This window comes from Phaethon lepturus, unplaced genomic scaffold, assembly GCF_000687285.1.
Source record: "Phaethon lepturus isolate BGI_N335 unplaced genomic scaffold, ASM68728v1 scaffold34519, whole genome shotgun sequence".
NCBI classification, from domain to species: Eukaryota; Metazoa; Chordata; class Aves; order Phaethontiformes; family Phaethontidae; genus Phaethon; species Phaethon lepturus.
Genome location: NW_010564772.1, coordinates 30,784 through 47,224, shown reverse-complemented (window position 1 = coordinate 47,224; position 16,441 = coordinate 30,784). Strand labels below are relative to the sequence as shown.

General features: G+C 47.5%; 1 protein-coding gene across 1 annotated transcript; it reads left to right on the top strand.

Annotated features, from left to right (window-relative positions):
* Positions 1–3,673: 3,673 nt before the first annotated feature.
* Positions 3,674–11,366, top strand: CLDN16 (claudin 16). Its single transcript, XM_010294984.1, has 5 exons — positions 3,674–3,787; positions 9,069–9,171; positions 9,430–9,594; positions 10,697–10,888; positions 11,227–11,366. Exons 1-5 carry the CDS (start codon positions 3,674–3,676, stop codon positions 11,364–11,366), a joined length of 714 nt encoding a protein of 237 aa, XP_010293286.1.
* The last annotated feature ends 5,075 nt before the right edge of the window (positions 11,367–16,441 follow it).

Sequence of the window (16,441 nt, the reverse complement as noted above, 5' to 3'; positions counted from 1 at the left end):
GGAGTTTTCCACGGCAGCAGAACACTTAGGGAAACCACTCCCCAAGCTCTCTATCACCTTTGGCTCCTGAGCCATGACTTTGGACAAGCCCCTGGCCCTGAATATGACAATCGCCTCACTGACTGCTTGCTGGCTTGCAGTTAGGTCCATATTTCATGTATTAATACGCAGCATCATCGCTTCCCTCTTGCTCAAGGCCCTCTGCTACACTGTATATTAGGCGCCGTGGAAGTAAAGGGAGGACACAGCCCTTCCCTGCACACAGGACTGCGACCTCATTGGGGTGTTGCTGCAAGAATGGTTTTGTAGGTAGACAGATGAAAACCAGCTATGATCCTCCCAAGATTGGCAGTAGTTTCTATTGCACTCTGTAACATAATGGCTTGGCTTTAACAGAGAGCACAGACCACCCTGTATTAATGAGTAATAAAAGCAATCGACCCGTAGTGCTTTCGTCTCTTAGCTGGGAGTGAGTGTAGTCGAGATGATAAGGCTGTTACATTAGCAAAGTTCTGCTGCATTGATACCACAGTTTAACAGCCCTACAAGGCCAACCTCTGATAATTAAATATTGAGATACCGTAATGCTTTTGTTAGTGTTGAAGTACTGTAAGCGTTAAGTTAGCCAAGAGAGTAAGATACAGTTAGCATATATAGTACAGCCTACAAATTCATTTGAAAGCTACACTGAGTCATGTCAACCAGGTTTTAGGCTATAAAAAGACGTCTTGGGAGGTTATTTTGGGAGAGGTGTTTTCCGAAGCTGAGGGGACATCTGTTGTGCTAAGCAAGGAAAGCAGAGTATGACGAGAAACTGCTACAGACTTTGCTTCATAAAGAGGCTGACTTGTTTTAAATTAAGAGTATTAAAGATGTACCTTGCCAGTTTCTACTGAATAAGAATATTGTATTCTTTCTAGTAACTCCAGCAGTTTCCATGGGACTGTTTGGAGACATGGACCTAAAGAAGGACCAGGTATTGGATTGGGCTCTCTGTCAGGTGAAAATCACAAACCATCTTCATTGTCTTGCACACTCTGGAGCAGTCTTACACCAGGAAAAACTGGAGGATCCTGACCTGCTCTGCTGCTGAGGCTAGGATGCTCCTGAGCCCTGAGCTAGATGCAAATGGCTGGTGTGAAGCTACTTCCCGTCCCCCGGTGACTCAGGGCCAGGGAAGCGCTGGCATCCTGCTCTAGGAAGGGTCACTCACCTGCCCTGCCCTGCAGGGAGGGTGAACACAGGGAGGCGGATGGAGCTGGGACAGCAACACAAGTCACTGGGCATGCGGAAAATAAACAAGACTTTGCCATCACTGCAAAGACTTGGCCATAACTGCCATTACGTGACACCTGTGGAGAGATGGAGCGAAGCATAGGTAGCACTGGCATCTGGACACGCTGCCTTCATCCCGTAGTGGAATTTGGTCCTTGGGCTGACATGCATGGACATCTGATGTGCTGAGCTGGAAGAACAGAGTATGACGTGCCCATTACAAAAGCTTAGAAACACCTCTGTGGCTATTACTGTGGTCGTGCTGTTCCCCTGGGAGTTTTTTGCTTTCTACCTCAGTCATGCTTATACTGGGGACATTTTCACCAAGCACCAGATGAGAAAAAATGGCCCCATTCTCCCCAGCTGGGCTTATCCTCTCTGAAAGAGGCTTGTATTTGGGTGCGGGACAGAATGAGAAGGCAGGGAGATCCCTATGGCTATAATACATTTGCTGGCAAATTCTCTGCTACTGTAAAACTCTGCTCTTGCCACCTCTAACAACTTAATTCTTTTTGTGGATGGCGCGCTCAGATTTTCCAGGCTTTTTCTGAGCTCACCACACCACTTTTTCTGAGTTACTACTAATAACTGGCTAGTATACCTTGTTTTGAAAACTGGTGCAGCTACAGGTTAATTAACACAGCGCAAGACAAGCATAGAAAGATAATGCATAATATCAGTACCTGTCTCTTATCAATGCAATCTGTATCTATGTGGCTAATGAAAGTCATTATGCCTTATGGGACCTGCGTGGCCAATGCCCTGTCCCTGTGGGTCAGAACTGTTGGAAACACAACTCTACCCTTGTCAGAGAAAGCCATGACGTGAAGATCATGGGTGTTTTTGCCTTATATAGACACATGGATGCCAGAAAACTCAGCAGAAAACATCATACTCACATACCCATATCAAGACATGCATTTTGTGAAGAAGGAAGAAGAAACGTTCCTCACTTGTCAGCTTCTAAGAATGGAATTAGAAAACAGAGACCAGAAAAGCTAAAGCAGCAGAGAGTCCTGCAGACCCTGGCCTTTTGACTTGGGACTTTTGTTGTCTACCCTGCGTCTTTCAAAGCATGTGCTGAGGACCAGTTCTGCGGTGTGACCTCTGAGGAACAGCGTGATCCTGGGATCAAGGCAAAAGTTTGTTAACTCTGACAGTAAAAGTGACTCATGAGGTTATGATGGGAATTATACACGTTATATATTGTAAGAATAATAAACTTCTTATTTCTATTCTATTTGGAGGGAAATCTCGGAGAAGAGGAACCAAGCTTTGAGCGGTTCTGTAAAAGTACCGATTGGCTCCATCTGGAGGTGACAGCTGAGATGACAGATACCACCAGTCTGGGAAAGCAGACTGCAAGCAGAGCTGAAACCAGACTGTAAGCAGAGCTGAAAGCAGACTTGCCCACTGAAGGCAGGTCTCCAGTCTTTTATGGCTTCTCTTTTCAAAAATAAAGATCACTGAGGGTGTGATGATTTCTGTGGCCCTGATCCTTCTGTCCCTGCAGCCTGTGTGACCCCTACTCCCTCAGGGAGTTCTGCAGGAAAACAGAAGGTTGCAATGGCAGTGAGCGAGCAGGCAAAATCCGATCAAACAAAATCCCCCAAACTGGCACTGGCTTGAAAAGTTCAAGATTCCCACATGGGAGCTGGACTCAGGCCATGAACAAATTGAAGTCCAGGGCATGAGAAGTACCTGGGTTTGCTTTAAACGCAGAACACAGAACTCCATATCTGAGCCGGGATGGTTGTTGGTGTTGGCTCTGAAGGCCCATGACTGCTACATTTTCCCTGCTTTTTCCAGTGACATTCCTGCATTGAACCAGATCATCACTGCATCAGAGACCAATGGGGTAACCAAAGGGCCTGGGTTCTACACCAAGACACTTCATAGTTGCTCCCTGCTAAGACATGAACCAATGCACAGGAGTAAATGTGTGTGCGCATGAGAGTGTCCCTTAGCAGTGCTCAAAACTTCTTTCCTGAAGAACAAGTTTTGATTCTTTTTTTTAATTCCTAATTTGCCAAAACCTGCAATGGTATCTATTTTCCTTGCAAGTTCAGGACTGCAGTTACCTGTATGCCACTTCTGCGGAACCCCATTCCTCTTCAGCCAGGCATGACAAGAGCTTTAACTGTGCAGGGTGGATTGGCTGCAGCAGCTCCCGTGGGCGCTCTCACCCTCCTCCTGTCCCCGTTGCAGGTGAGCGTTGCTCCTGCGGCCATCACTGATGGATGGCATCTGCAGAAGTGAGAAGTTCCTGCTCTTCATGGCCGCTGGAATAGGGTGGTGGTGACCTGGGACACTGAGGCGCTGCCTTTAACCCAGCTTTAAGAACAAGGACTGGGCACTGCCTTTTTCACCCCCCTGGATGTTCTGAGCACCTGCTGGCATGAGGTTTTTCCTCCAGTATGTGGGCTGTTTCTTTGCTTTTTTCTCTACTGGGTTTTTGATAGCATCTACCTGGACAGACTGCTGGATGGTAAACGCTGATGATTCCCTGGAGGTAAGACTGGGGTGAGGAGAGCCTGATCACCAAAACAAATGTGTCCTAGGGAGAGTTTGGCTCCTGGCAGCATTGCTCCACTCTCAAGTGGATGAAAACTAAATGAATGACTTTGGCAAAAGCAGGGGAAAATCTGGTATTTTGTGTAATTCTCTCTGCCAGACTTTATTATCCAGATTCTGCTCTCAGTAAGTTCAGGAAAGGTCTACAGGCTCTAGGTTTAAATGTGCATAAACTTGAGTATGGTTATCCTGCATGTACAGCCTGTATGGATATTTTAGAGACGTTTGTAATTCTGTAGGTCAGAATTCTTGGTGGAAAAGTCCAGGGTGTACACTTGTGCTTTTCAAACACTTGTGCTTTTCAAGTCTTTTTCTTAACAGACATTGAACTATAGGGCTAGCAGAAATTTATGGGGAACATGGGGACTGGCATCAGATCCAGCACTCAAACATATCTTTTGGAGCTTGTGCAGGCATTAGCACTTTCCTGTTGGGGAAGAGTATTGGCAGAAGTGAACTGCAAACAACAAGGGAGCAGAATGCCGCATATGTGCAAACTGCACCTCAGAGACTCCAGACCCCAAACTGTCACCGTTTCTCTAGTGCTTGGTGCTGCAAGCTTGTATTTCTCTTCCCAGAGCAGCCAGCCAGCACTTTCAGTATATTTAAAGGCTGCAGGTCCACAGCGTGGGACTCTGCTCTCTGGTAAACTGGATACTTTATGCAGTGAAGGTGAAACACCTTCCAAGACGGAGAGTTTGGCTGAATATATCAGGAGGACACTTTCTACCTGCTATCCAGGTAGAATCTGGATCTATCTACACCTATCTACCTGCAGCATTTAGCTGCATCACATCAAGCAATGTATTTTCTGAAGAAAGCAAGCTAAAAATGATTACAAGAAAAACACCTTTTTTCTCTGCGCCACCATGAAATCCCAACAATCTGACACCTCCCTGGAAGGTGGTTGTAGATGCTGAGGTGATCGTAGATCCAGTGCAATGAGATTGCTGATGGTCAGCGTATCTGCTCAGTGAGACTCTTTGCAGGGAAAACAGCGTGCACCCACTGATGCTGGCTGGAATATCACTCTTCATTTATCATCTTAATTTAGGAGATATTTTAGATTCATTTCAGGAAGCTGTGAATCACCTGGAGTCAGCTGAAGATGTCAGTGTACTCAGAAAAGCCAAATGGATCCCAGACTGTGCCATCATTTCCCAGAAAATCAGAAGAGGGAAACCCAGCTCCTGAGTAAAGTGAGTCCAGGAAAGAACCAGTCCGTTCCCCTGAGGCTGTGTAACCTTGTCTTCTTGGCACAAAGGCACCTGTGCTGGGCTGTCATGAAGTGCTCCATTAACACCCAGTTTGCTTATTAGTAGCCATTTTTTTTTAGTGTGAATACTAAATAATGGAGAAAAACTGCCCCCAGCCTTAATACCTGACCGACTGATCTCCTTAATGGCCCTAATGACTCACTGCCTCCCGAAATACGGGAATGCGGGTAAACTGTCCATGGGCAGAAAAGCCTGGAGTCCACAATGACTCCTGTTTTCAGCTGTAAAAAGGGTAATTCAGGAAACTTTTGATTTCAGGAGATAGATTGGAACTCCATCATCCAGCATAGAAAGTGGCCAGCAGGTCGAGGGAGGCGATTCTGCCCTTCTACTCTGCTCTGGTGAGACCCCACCTGGAGTCCTGCACCCAGCTCTGGAGCCCTCAGCACAGGAAAGACATGGACCTGTTGGAGCGGGTCCCTTTTGCGACCACCTCTGCTGTGAGGACAGGCTGAGAGAGTTGGGGTTGTTAAGCCTGGAGAAGAGAAAGCTGCGGGGAGCCCTTACTGCAGCCTGCCAGTACGTAAAGGGGATTTATAAGAAAGATGGGGACAGACTTTTTAGCAGGGCCTGTTGTGGTAGGACAGAGGGTAATGGTTTTAAACTAAAGGAGGGTAGATTTAGACGAGATATAAGGAAGAAATTTTTCACAATGAGGGTGGTGAAACACTGGCACAGGTTGCCCGGAGAGGTGGTAGATGCCCCATCCCTAGAAACATTCCAGGTCAGGTTGGACAGGGCTCTGAGCAACCTGATGTAGTTGGAGATGTCCCTGCTCACTGCAGGGGGGGTTGGACTAGATGGCCTTTAAAGGTCCTTTCCAACCCAAACAATTCTATGATTCTGTGAAAGTCATCTGGCTTTGACCCTGGCCCCAGCAGCTGGGGAGGAGGAAGCCCTCACCGTGGTCCTGCCCGAGGGGAGCAGCCCAGGAGGAAGAGGCCAGGGAGTGCCGGGAGCAGCCGCCTCCGGAGGGGCTGCGGGGTCCTGGCCAGCACTCAGCTCTCACAGGCCCTCACCTCCCCTTCAGAAACCACCAGGTTACGGCAACACAGAAAGTGGCTTAAGCTGGTGCATTCCATGTGAGCATCAAGACAAGCCTGGGTCAACTTTTGCAGTAGTTTGTGCTGGAAAAAAAACATAATCTGCTTCCCAACAAGCACTGTATTGTGTACACAGTCCCTCCCTGTTGCAGGTGGATTAAAAATATTACCACTACTGTTAAACGCTGCCTGTTTTACTCTCGTGCTGGGCTTGTAATCATTGTATGCTGGCATCGTTTTACAGTGCGGTAAAACACTGTGACTAACGTTGCTCACAAGTTTGTCTTCTGCGCTATCCCCAGAAGGGGAAGTGTGTGCTTGTTCTGTCATTTTTTTGTCTTAGATTAATTTTAATATTAATTATACATTATGCATAGGATATAATTATATATCTATTACAGCCATTATGCAGTTTATGTTTTATATGCATACTTGTGTTAGGGAAAGCAGGTCGTGGCAACGTGTTTCGTAATCAAAGTGGGAGCTGAGGAGTTTGGCCGAGATGCTGAGCTTCCCAGGGAGCCCTTGGCTGGGCCCAGGGCAGCTGGAGCAGATTTGCTATGGGGGGAAAGGGGTGATGGGGAATTCGTGTTACCAACACGGTGCATGGGACCGGCCATGGGCTGGAGAAATCCACGCCCCGACATCACGGCCCAGCCAGCCCGGACCCCTCTCCTGTTTACAGCAGCGAGTTCCCGTGTGCCCGAGGGTCTGTGCTGTCTGCGCAAGCACAGACGCCCAAGGGTGGCTTGGGAGCAGATTAACAACCAGAAGGGCAAACGGTTCTCAAAGCAGAGGGGAGCAAGGAATGGCCGAGAAGGTTAAGGGCAGATAACAGAAACCGCAATAGCTCAGTGGTGGCTGAGGCCAGCCACAGGTCCCCGCTCCGGTGCCGCCGTCACTCCTGCACCAGGCGATGAGACATTTATCCCTGGCAGTGCACGTGCTGCATGGAGACGGGCTGACCCCGCTTCTGCCCCGTTCAGCACCCGCAGGAGTAGGTAACAAGCTGAAACGTCCCAAGAAACACAAAACTGTTATCGATTTTTTTCTAGTCGGGGAAGGGGGTTGTTTCACAAGCTAGACCATGATCACAACTGTTGCACCTTAAGACTTCTGTTTTGCTTGGGGGCTGACAAAGCCTGGAATCCTCTTAGCCTCTTTATAAATAATTTAGATGAAGATGCTGCTTGTAAGATTCAAAAAACAATACTAATGTGAACGAGTGAGGAAGTGAACTGAGAGCATTAGCTGAATGCAAAGTAGTATGAATAAGCCTACGGTGGTTTGGGAGGAATATGAAATGATATAAATACAAGTGGAACAAAATGCAATTTAATAAAAATATGCTAATTTCAAGCACAGCTTGAATGGTGGTGAGTTAAGGCAGACGAGGAGCTGCAACTGGATTAAGAGGGCCGTGGTAAAAACTTACATCTAATATAAACATGGCAAATTGTTTTACATGACACTGTTCTCCTGAAAAACACAGAATCAATGAAACCATTTTTTTCCAGCACTGCTTCTCACTTTTTGGTGATGTTTTTCATTAAGCCTGCCCTGAAATACTGTAAGTATTTTAAGTAGTTTTTCTCTTCATGAAACAAAATATATAGATTGTTTTCATTCGAACATAAATAGTATCTTTTTTGCCAGTTTGAAATAACAAGTCATTTTTACTCACCTTTTATCCACAGCGCAGTGTCACAGAGAAGGTGTATGGTTTGGCTCAGACATTGTATTGTGGAGAAAATACTGCGGTTGGCTACAGACTTCAATACATCCCGAAAGAGCCTTTATTAAGTGGCTGAGATATGTTATTATCTGCTTTGTGATTTGCACAGTGCAAGAAAAATGAATTTATTGCATCATCCAAGCAAGCCCGGTCTCCTTCCCTGCATGAAACCCATTCCCCGGGAGAGTTTCTCTTTCCATTGACTGCAGCGGGCGCCGCTGGCAGCAGTGGGGCAGGCGGGAGTCAAAGCTGCAGCGACATTAACTCCGCTCCTTGTATGAGCAATCCCAGGAATGTTTTAGAGGTGCTTGTTGCCGTATTTGCATTGGTAATGAAAGTACCTCCCATATTACAGTGATTTGGGGAAGGCTGGGCTGGGAATGGTACCTACAGCTTCAGGACAACGGAGGTGATTAGCCGTGATGCTACTGCCCGAGCCTGGATGTCTCGGCGATGAGTGTGGCTCGGGCACGCGTGGTCCCATCCCCGGCAGCACACTGGGAGCCCCAGGGCCAGGATCAGCGCTGTCTGCCTCTCATTTTCCAGCCAGTGTTTACAGCTGAGTCCTCGGGGGGCAGCCCTCCACACGCGGCCGGAGCGGGGCTCACGTCCACACCTCCGCTCTGCAGCAAAGCACTCCCTTACCACGCCGTGGCCACCGCCCGTTGCGGGCGCCCGGGTCCTGGTGCGATGCCTGCTCCGCCAGGCATGCTCCCCTCTCAGCTGCTCCTTCTCGGAAGGAGGATGATGTAAGGGGAACATGGACAGCAAAGTCTCAGGTCATCTGGTCCATAGCCCTGCCCAGCTCTGCCTAGACAAGCGTTTGGCAAGGAGTGATCAAACCTGCTCTGAGATCTCTCCTGTCAGCCACCCCCCAGCTCCTCCCAGAAATTTCCCTCAGAATTTTTTCCTTACCAACAGGAAGGTTTCTTTTCCTAATGTCTAGTCTGAATTTCTTTTGCTCTAATTTAAAACCATTAATAGGGCCACAGAAAACTTTGTCCATTTTCTCCATCCTGCCACTTTTTTTCTTCTTCAAGCTCAACAGCTCCAGCTTGCCATTGACGTAACTGGACCAGGATTTCTGTTGAGGGGCCTAGCTGACCATCCGCGGTGTTGGTGGACATATTAACTTACGGTCTTCTTTCTCTTCTCAACCCACAGGTGAGTACAAAATGCCGTGGCCTGTGGTGGGAATGTGTCACAAATGTGTTTGATGGGATCCAAACTTGCGATGAGTACGACTCCATCTTCGCCGAGCACCCTGGTACGTAAGAGTCAAAGCTGCTTCTACAAGTCGTGGGGACACCTGAGTGTAGACAAAAAGGGCATCTGTTCTACTCAGTGACAGATAATTTGGTGCACATACATATTACAGCCATGTTTCTTTTCTTGGTGAGGTATTATTCCCAGGGGAAGCTGAAGAAAGCTTCATCCCAGAAAAGTGTTCCCACAGGATCTGATCCCATTACCCACTCACGTTACCATTCCTTGTGCACCAGAATGATCCGGTTTTGTCCTGCAGTGAAGCTGGTGCTGACCCGAGCCATGATGATCACAGCAGATATCCTGGCAGGATTTGGATTTCTCTTCCTCGTCCTGGGACTGGACTGCGTGAAATTCCTTCCCGATGAGCCGCTCATCAAGCTGCGCATCTGCCTGGTGTCTGGAGTTACATTGCTCATGGCAGGTATTCCTCGGCTGTGCTCCCATCTTGCAGGACACCCTTTAGCAAAGGAGGGAAGCTTTAAAGCCTTCTCTTATTTTGGGGAGAGGAGCTGGTGATTTTCTAGAGGGTAAACATGGGGGAAGGATCTTTGTTTGCTTGCTTTGTGCAATAGAGATTGTTCTGTTCACTGCCTGCCCCTAACAGGACATAATTGAATTTATCTGCTCTCATTTCCTGTATTGACCGGGTGACTTGGCTCTGAGTTGACTGACTTCCATTTACTGCTGTTCTACTGTGAAGAAGTCAGTGTTGTTGATAAGGCAAAAAGACCTAATTGCTAAAGTACTAGAAAGTCCTGGGCATCCTGGTTTGGTTCCTGGATTGGCCACAGATTGCGTGACCTTGGGCAAGCCACTTAGCCCGAAATCTCTGCAGCCGATCTCTAATAAAAGGATAATAACACATCTGTCCCTCCTAGGTGATAAATACCCAACTGACTGAGGTCCTTTGCTGTTACAGCCAGTGAGAGAATTTTAAATGCAAAAATAAATAGACAGCTAACTAGGTAGCAAGTAATTTCATTTGACTTTATGCCAATATCAAGCATCTACCTCTGCTTCAGCATAAGCAGATTTAACACATAACTCACCCCAGCCACCGGGAGCACATGTGTAACACTTTGAGAAGTTCTTTTAAACATCCTCCATTCACCTCCCAAAGTTTGAAAAACACTGTCAAAGTTCTGAAAGTCAAAACAGATTTGAAAATTAAATTCTTGAAGCACCTTTACAACAAGTTGATAAACAAGATGAGAAGGGAGGAGCTTTCTGCCTTTTACTGCAGAAACCTGAGTGCTGCCAACCAGTGCTGACGGTGTCTGTGAGTGCCAAGCTGCGAGGCACAGCCTCTGCTCGATGCTGCTGCAGCTGAGATCAGTAGGAGCCAGGGTGAATCCGCCAAAGTGACCAGGCTGAGACTGAACATGAGCCAAAACCTGCCATCTGAGGAAGGTCTTCCCATCCTAAAGTCTGACCCAGCAGACAGTAGGCTATAGCTCTTGCGTTTGTGATCTCCTCATGGTCTATCTGGGAGCTCTGTGTGGCACCTCCCTCCCGTCCTGCAGGTCTCCCAGGCATTACCGGCTCGGTGTGGTACGCCGTTGACGTCTACGTGGAGCGCTCCTCTCTGGTCTTCCACAACGTGTTTCTGGGCATCCAGTACAAGTTTGGCTGGTCGTGCTGGCTCGGCATGGCAGGGTCACTTGGCTGTTTCTTATCCGGGGCCCTGCTCACCTGCTGCATGTATCTCTTCAGAGGTGAGGAACGTGGTAGGGCCAAAACACAGTTCAGAGACAGAGCCATCGCTCGGGGCGTGCTGTGGGCACAGAGGAGGGGGAAGTCCTTCAGGGACATCCTGCACGATGGATGCTCATTCCCAGTAGCAATATCTTCAGCTATAAAATGGGAATAGTGTTATTTCAGCAGCTTTAGAAAGCACATCACGGTGTAGGAGCTGAGGTGTAAGTAAGTGTGACATAAAATGTGTTATTATATCATATCTTGGAGTGTTGCTTTCTCTGCATTTTGAGGCTTTGCAGCTGGAAGTCACCAAGCACTCATTAGCAGATCCTCTTTCTCTCCCTGTGCCTCACAGAGACCACCTCTGGAAGACTCCACTCTGCTTACTCGTTCAGGAAAGGCTATTCCTCAGCTGGGACAATCGTAACAAACGTGCATTTGCCATCCTCGCAAACAGCTACTGCCAAAATGTATGCAGTGGACACAAGAGTGTGAGGAGGAGGTAAGTGCTCCAGAAAGAGGTCTACTTTTATTTGTAGTGGATTGCACAGAGACGCAAGCTCCTGTGGTTGTGATACAGATGCGAAGTTAAATGTCAAGGCTACAATGTTCGCATTATGAGAGCTTCAAAAAAACCCTCCTTCCAGAAAGTAATCTCTGAGAAGATCTTGCTTTGTCTTGAGTGCTGAGGCCACTTGCATAAGCACGGACTGAAATAACCAACACAAACTCTTTCAGTATTTGGCTCAACACTATTGGTACAAGTGAGGTAAATCAGGCACTCCTGGATCAGACCCCAGTGCTCTGCATGAAGATCCCCAAACTGTAAAGTGGCTCTGTTTTGTGTTTGGCAATGTGTTGACAGAATATACAAAGCAGAAAATACAGGTGAAGAGAGGGACTGATCGTCTGCCCAACATCTGAACCCTCTGTACCCAGCATGGGGGTCTGCTCCTCTTAAAGGCAGCTGGAGAGTTCACCAGAAGATAAAGAGCTGTGTTACATGCCTGGCCCTCTCTTTGGCCCATGAACCTCTGCACCAAAGAAATACTGGAAATTCAGGTGCATTCTTCCCTGGAAAATACAGTTCTTCTCAGTAAGTGTTAAAATGCACATTACAGATGCTCTAGACTCACTGAGATCTGGAAATTGCCAGCTTCTTTCTGCTTAGTAAAAATTTTGCCTGGACAAAGTCAGTGAAGATCCAAGATCTGACCTTGTGCATGACAATATGTCTATACGAGCTAAAAACTAGGATAACTAGTTGGGGTTGGACTAGATGACCTTTAAAGGTCCCTTCTAACCCAAACTATTCTATGATTCTATGATAAATGATAGAAAAATCTATTGTCCATTTCTATAAATCCAGATATAGAAATCCAGTTCAGGACTGCTGTCCCCTGCTGCAATCCAGGCTGCCATAGGCTGGATGAGGCTAGAGCATCAGCAATGTCTTCACTAGGGTGGGTGAAAAAAAAACCCTGTGTGGTTTAACATGTTCCCTAAGGATGGAGGTGAAAGTTCTTCCACGCCTTTAACGGAGAGAGAAGCTGAGACACACTTTTCTTAGGTTTGGTAGGAACTACCCAAATCCAGTCCTTTCCACCATGGACACCACATCATATGGCCATGGCCACCAGGGGCTGAGAAAAGGCTCTCAGCACAGAGGTATACCTGCTCAGGGTCAGTGGAGAAACAACAGGAGTCTCAGGAGGGTGTGCACAGCCGTGGGTGCTGAGGCACCACCGGAGGTAGGCTTCCTCCACTGACTGCCTGGTGGGAAGACTGGATGGAGAAACTCCCTTTCTGCCCCCAGGCAGTATGAGGTGAAGCCTTATATGTTATGAGGGCTGGAGGCAGATGGGATGGCTGTGGGTGGTGTGGGCTGTGTCCCAAAGAGCCCCTCCGATAGCCCCTACGATGGAAGATGAGGGGCTGAGTCCTCTCATGGATTATCCTGGAAGCAGCGTCTTGTGCTGCAGCACAGAACTGACCAGCAACGTTAAAATATAACCCAAACCTGACGCGGCTCCTAAACAAATAACACTCAGGCCTTGGGACAGATGGAACAACAGCAGGTCCATATGGCTTTGCTACAGGCTCAAGCAGCTCCACAAGGCTCAGACCGTAACGCAACCAACCCAGCAAGAGCCCTTGTGGCATCGCTGCTGCCTAAGTGAGGGAGGCTTCGTGCCTGCAGAGTTCGTGCTGCTTTGGTTGGCAGATGTTTACGTTAGTCAAACTGAAAGCAACTTATTACCAACAGATGAGCTATATTGAACAGATGTAAACACAGTGGGAGAAGTGACGGAGGCTTTTTTACAAAGTCCTGAGAGACAAGGAGTACAAGAGTTACGAGCGATGTGGTGAATTCACGGATTATACCAAGAATGCATGAAGAGATCTGGAGGTGATCGGAATTTCTGCCTGTTATTGCAGGAAGCTGCATCCAGAGCTCTTTTTTTTAAAAACTTTTTCACAGCCGTGTCAGAAACATATATTCGCTGTGGGGCTTTTGGGGCAAAAGAGCAGGTGCTGGTATGCTGTGCTGGGGCAGGGAAGCTCTGGGGACGTTTTTGGGTCTGGTTCCTAGGCTGTGCCCGGGCAACCCTGCTCCTTCAGGGACACGCCGGGAAGGAGAGGGAGGGCGAACCCACTGCTGTGCTCAGCTCCTGCTCTGATGCCCGCGTCCCCGCTCCTCCTCGGAGAGGCAAACGCTCCCTCAACCTCCCCGAGGGAGAAGAAATGCCGCAATGCTGCGGGCTGCCCCAGCCCGACTCACCCAGTGTAGAGATGCTCCTCGAGAGGAGGTTCTGAGCAAAGACATCATTACTTGGACCAAAATCCTGAATCAAATCCTTCCCAGACTATGCAGCCAGCACGTTAGCCCTCTCCACTAACACTCAGGGACACTCACCAGCCCCTTGTTGCTGGTTTCTATACCCTTTTCTGAGGCATAAAGATTATCTCTTGCTGGGATGATTTATTTCTTGTTTAGCAGAGGAGAAATAGTCTGTGATCACCCACTATATGTGTGTGTAATTGCAGATCTCAAACCATGGATTTCTCCTGTTCTTTTTCGCCCGTATGCTGTAGTTGAGGAGACTTCTGGGCCTTTGTCCCAATGATGTTCAGCTTGTTTTAACATGGTGGGAGCTGTTTTGTGACTTGCAACACATGGGTCACACCAAGCAGCGGCTCAGTGGACACTTTGGGATTGAACGTCTATGCCCTGATCAGGGGTGGATCTAAGGAACCGGTCCCATTAGCCCCTCCAGCCCTGTGCACCTCCTGGGGGTACACAAATAAGGCACCTGCATGCCCCAAACACTACCTTAACTCAGGGTCCATCATCCTCAAATACACTTTGCATACGAAGAATGTACATACACGTATTCTCTGCTACGAAGAGTGTTGCATAAACATATGTGAGCCCTTTTCTTCAGGATCTATTAGAATAAGGGTTAGTCCTTTAACCATACTCCTGTTCTAGCCACACTCTATGATAGCTTTTGAGGATCTATCTCCTGCACAAGAGGACAGGGAAAAAGGTCACAGCAACCCTTAGATTTGCCAGGTTAATGTTTTGTAACAACCAGTCTAATACTACATTGTTTCATTATTCAAATCCTGCTGACAGTCTATCTGATGTTTTGATCGGTTGTTAATATTTGTTAATCTGCTGTTTGATTTAACTCTGACTCTGATTTCATGACTGCAGTATTCACTCCTCATTAGCTCATTACCATACGACAATGCAGATCTATTTTACTTTGGTTGTTCATTCATTAGCAAGAATCCTCCCAGAAAGTACACAGGACTTCTTTTTTTCTTTCAAAATCACAACTGGTCCCTAAGGCTAAAGACATCGCAGGTGACCTCAGACATTAAGGTATTTCCTTATTTTTAAGGAAAATATCTCCAGACTTTCACTAAATTCCAAGTAGTATTTTTGTATGTTTGGGCATCTCAGTCTCGTTTTGTTTCCCAGGGTATAGGCAGAATCAGGGACTTAGCTGAGAGTCCCACGTTTCCTCCCTCTGCTTGTACTTGCCTCATGGTGTTTCCTTGAACTTGGGGCTCCCCATTGCACTCTCCATGGACAGCACACAGCTCAGTGCAGTCTGCCAGGGCTCCGGCTGGTTGCAGGTTACGGAAAATAGCGAAGTCTTGTAGGTAAGCTCTTTGCTAAGTTGATTTCATGCCTTACAAATAGGTATTGATTTCCCATTTTGATATATGCAAGTGAGAGAGAGAATGAAACAATGACATCTGCAATGGCTGTCCTTTTCTGCATGCAATGCTTCGTCCTCTCACTACCTCCATCAGCCTTGTTCATAAAGGCTCTTAGTAACTCCAGCTCCAATTAGGACGCGCTTTTACTGTGACCTTGTGAACTAGACTGTCTCCTTCTGCAGCTGCATGAATATTTTCTAAAATATGGATTTCCCTCCTTTTCACACACATTGCAATGTGATTTTTGTGTGAATTCAGCAGATCTGAACAATTATTTTCAGTTGAGAAGAATGTTACTTCAGAATTCTGTTTTCCTTACCTATTGTAACATTTGTGAGATATAATAAATGCAGTTCTCTTTGCGTGTCGTGTTTCTCTAACCCCACGTCCAAGCTTCACCCAGAAAGGTCCTTTGCCAGGTGACCTGCTCTGACTCCTGTGAGGGAAATCACTGCTCTCCTGGAAGGGCACACAAAAGGCAGCAGCACAAACAGGACCAGCCCTTGGGAAAGTGGGGTGTGATTTTGGAGGCTGCCCAGACCTTTCCTGGTAGCTGCAGACCCCTGACCCCAGCGCACACCTGCAGCAGCGGCTCTTGGACAGCTGGCAGACTTTATCCCCAGCTTCAGCACATAAACTTTCAAAGAAAGAAAAATAAAATTCCACCAAGAAAGCGAGATTTTCTCTCTCTCAGCTGGGGCTGGAGCCCACAGTTTGCTCTTTTGCATCTGTTAAACATTGTGGGCAAGCGACTAATGACTGAAATATTCTGTCCAAGCACAGTCACAGGGAGCAGAGGACAATTTTCTCCCGGTAGCTCTGGGGTCCCTGCTGTAAGGTGCCGTTGAGCGAGGAAGGAAAGAGCCAGAATTGTGCCATCTAGTGACCCAAGAGAACGAACGTCTGTCCCCGGCCACATCCTCTTCCTCCCTACACAAAAGCCTTTTCTCATAATCCAGAGTCTTCAGATGGCAATAAAAAACAGATGAGCATTAATTAACGAGCATTTTTATGACTTTCACATCTTTCGTGTGCAACCCTCCCGGCAGCCCTGACCGATGCCCTGTTATGACTCAGCTGCCTTTGCTTGTGCTCTGTTTTGCCCGAGAGCCAGTTTATGACTTTATTATTCAGCTCTTGATGTGCGGAGGTGAAAGTCCAGCCATGCACCTCGCCACGTTCCCTTCGCCTTTTGCTTCCAGATGGTCACCAAGCGATTAGCTCCTCTGCACTGCTCCTGTTTCCCCTCTCAAGGCTTACTGACAACAAGTTCTCCCACAAACACATCTGCTTTCTAGTGTTTTCTGGGATATTCTAGAGCAGTTTGCCATTTC